The 3,166-nt window shown below is 40.5% G+C and overlaps 1 protein-coding gene across 1 annotated transcript; it reads left to right on the forward strand.

The window, feature by feature from the left end:
- Window positions 1–19: 19 nt before the first annotated feature.
- LOC107081383 (Bloom syndrome protein homolog) lies at window positions 20–1,976 on the forward strand (the record flags this gene model as incomplete). The annotated part of the gene is made up of 7 exons (XM_015369569.1): window positions 20–168; window positions 255–361; window positions 648–808; window positions 894–1,089; window positions 1,201–1,391; window positions 1,476–1,620; window positions 1,720–1,976. Coding segments are annotated over 7 exons (1,191 nt in total), but the record flags the coding sequence as incomplete, so codon positions are not given.
- Window positions 1,977–3,166: the final 1,190 nt, after the last annotated feature.

The following is a 3,166-nucleotide window of genomic DNA, read 5'->3' on the forward strand; positions in this document are numbered from 1 at the left end:
TTTATTTTTTTATTTTAAGTGGGGCCATGATTTTCGCCCAGACTACAAGAAGTTGCACGAACTACGTCAGAAGTTCCCCAAAATACCGATGATGGCTCTAACAGCCACCGCCACCCCCCGTGTCCAAAAAGACATTCTCAACCAGCTAAACATGAGTCGACCTCAAGTGTACGTGTTCATTTCCAGATGACATCATTTATTCATGGCCGCAGTTCAGAATATCCTGGATTAACTACATGTTTTCTGCTTTTTAGATTTACCATGAGCTTCAACAGAACAAACCTCAAGTACTCCGTGTTGCCCAAGAAACCCAAAAAAGTTGATGAGGACTGCATCAGCTGGATCAAGAAGCACTACCCACGTAAATAATTCAGCCACTCTGATCCTGGTGCTATTTTTGTAAAACTGTTGTGGCTGCAAGGTTAAAAATTCAACTGGATGTGAAGACCTGAGGGCAGCTATAAGAGTCTGCTGAGGGGGAGAAATAGTTGTCTGGCTGCAATGTCTGGATTTTTTTTTTTTTTTAAATATCTATGTAGAACCTGCTAATTTCTCAATTCATTTTTCACATTGATGGTACAGTTTCACTCAAATAATAGCAACACATCAGCATCTTTAAGTGGTTTTTGTGTTTCTGATCCTGACAGGTGACTCTGGCATTATCTACTGCCTGTCCCGTAATGACTGCGATGCCCTGGCAGACAGCTTGAAGAGAGCAGGAATACATGCTCTGTCATATCATGCTGGCCTCAGTGATGGCGACAGAGAATATGTGCAGAGCAAATGGATCAATCAGGATGGCTGCCAGGTCCGATTGCAACTTATGAGGACCCACAATAAACCCTTAAACATTTAGTAAATGTTCTACTTTTCTTTTTTCTTGTGTCCTTCAGGTGATCTGTGCCACCATAGCCTTCGGCATGGGAATAGATAAGCCTGATGTGCGCTACGTGATCCACGCCAGTCTGCCTAAGTCAATGGAGGGTTACTATCAGGAGTCAGGAAGAGCCGGCAGAGATGGAGAGATCTCACACTGCATTCTGTTTTATTCCTACACTGACGTCCACCGCATCAAAAGGATCATCAGCAGTATGTAACACAAAACTTTTGGTACTCTTTGCTATAAAATAGACACTCCAAACCCAAAGTGTTAAAATAAAAAAAAACAAGCATCTAAAGACGGCATTTTCTTTAACACAGTGGACAGAGAAGGTGACAGACATGCAAAGGCAACTCATTTCAGCAATCTACACAGCATGGTGCACTTCTGTGAAAACGTGATGGAGTGCAGAAGAATCCAGCTGCTCGCCTACTTTGGAGAGCTGAAGTTCAACAGAAACTTCTGTAAAGAACATCCGGATGTCAGCTGTGATAACTGTGCCAAACCAAATGTATGAAACATTTTCCTCTGTTAGGATTTGTTTGAAGACCAGAGACAGATATAATGATGTTTTTTGTTATTTTTTTAAATGCAGCAATACAAACAGAGGACGGTGACCGATGATGTGAAGAAGATTGTGAGGTTTGTCCAGGAGAACTGTGAGAAAGTCGGAGCAAGGTTTGGCAAGACTCCTCAGCAGAGCCGACTGACCCTGAACATGCTAGTGGACATTTTTATAGGTAAACAAATCTATGCCCTACCATTAAAGTCAGTTTTTTAAGAAAATAGGAGAAATTATATTCTGTACCTCTGATGCTGGGAAACCTTTTTTTCTCCAGGGGCTAAATCTGCCAAGATACAAACAGGAATGTTTGGGATGGGAGCTGCTTACTCCCGCCATAATGCAGACCGTCTTTTTAAGAAGCTAGTTCTTGATAATGTCCTGGTTGAGGATCTCTACATTACCAACAATGGCCAAGCTGTGGCTTACATCTCTGCAGGTCCAAAAGCCATGAACATACTTTCTGGGCAAATGGAGGTAACTAATCGCTCATCAGGTTTATACAACGGATATTCTTAGAAAGATTCATCATCATTTAAACCAATAGCATAATGCTACATTCACACCGCACACTAATGAAGCAGCAGAAGCAGCTGGTTTACACTTCAGGGATCTTCTTAGAAAGATTCACTATCATTTAAGCCAATAGCATAAGGCATCTAAAGTTTAAACAGTCCAGGAATGGAATGATTAAATGGTGTTATGTTTATATCCATGGCATATGTGTTTATTTTTTTGTATTGACACATTTTTCTTTTTAGGGCACAGGAGTTGCAATGTCTAATATATCTAAAAGGAGAAGTTCAATGGCGTGAATACAAGACAAATAAGATAACAAAGGAATGTTTCTGAAAATGAGTAACCATACGTATAGAAACCAAAGATGGGTCTCAATATAAAAGACTCCAAAAGGCCAAAGTTTTAGTAAATTATCAAACTGTTGGGGAGTGATTTTTAGGCACATCAATACATTAAAAGAAAAACTAAAAAGTTTATGTTTCCGTAACTCTGTTCAATAAATGAAACACTTTATAGATTAAATGCAGACACAGTAATACTTCTGAAACCCCAGCATTAGGAGTAGAGTTAAGGAGGAATCTGAGAGGGATTTACACGGACATGTACATTTCTCAAGAAAAAAAGCTGTCTGCCTCTGTTTCACCGTATGGGGCTCAAATAGTAATAAAATAACATCAGTTCTGCTCCCATTTCTCTGAGCAACTGCGAGATTAGACTGGTTTTGTTGAATTAGTAACCCATGCTGTGGTGATCATTAGTAAAATAGCAGTGAATAGAAGCAGGGAAAGTCTGACTTTTCCCCACATATCAGCCCATAGCTTTTGCTCATGATTCTTTAGCTGCTCTGCTATGAAAACATTGTTCTGAGGACACGATCTGTAATGCCGCTCAGTCATTGTCTTCAGTTGGGTAGTTGACTGAATGGAACACATGTAAGTGTTAGGAAACTGAGAAAATACTGACTTACATCCAGGTTTTAGCTGCCTTTGCCGGGACATCCAGTCTGAGATGCTGCAGCATGGGATCAACCTACTTCTGGCAATTAGCCTTCTCTTAGAAAGACTGAACAAAGTCCAAGAAGTCCTGCAGCCAATCTGTACCAGTCGCACGATCCATACATTCAACTCATTTTTTGTGTGAGCAACAAGAAATCCTTCCAAAATAGAAATATGCTAACTGCACTGGTGCTAGGAAGCATCCTCCTT

The sequence above is a fragment of the Cyprinodon variegatus genome, unplaced genomic scaffold, assembly GCF_000732505.1.
Source record: "Cyprinodon variegatus isolate N-32 unplaced genomic scaffold, C_variegatus-1.0 Scaffold4582, whole genome shotgun sequence".
NCBI classification, from domain to species: domain Eukaryota; kingdom Metazoa; phylum Chordata; class Actinopteri; order Cyprinodontiformes; family Cyprinodontidae; genus Cyprinodon; species Cyprinodon variegatus.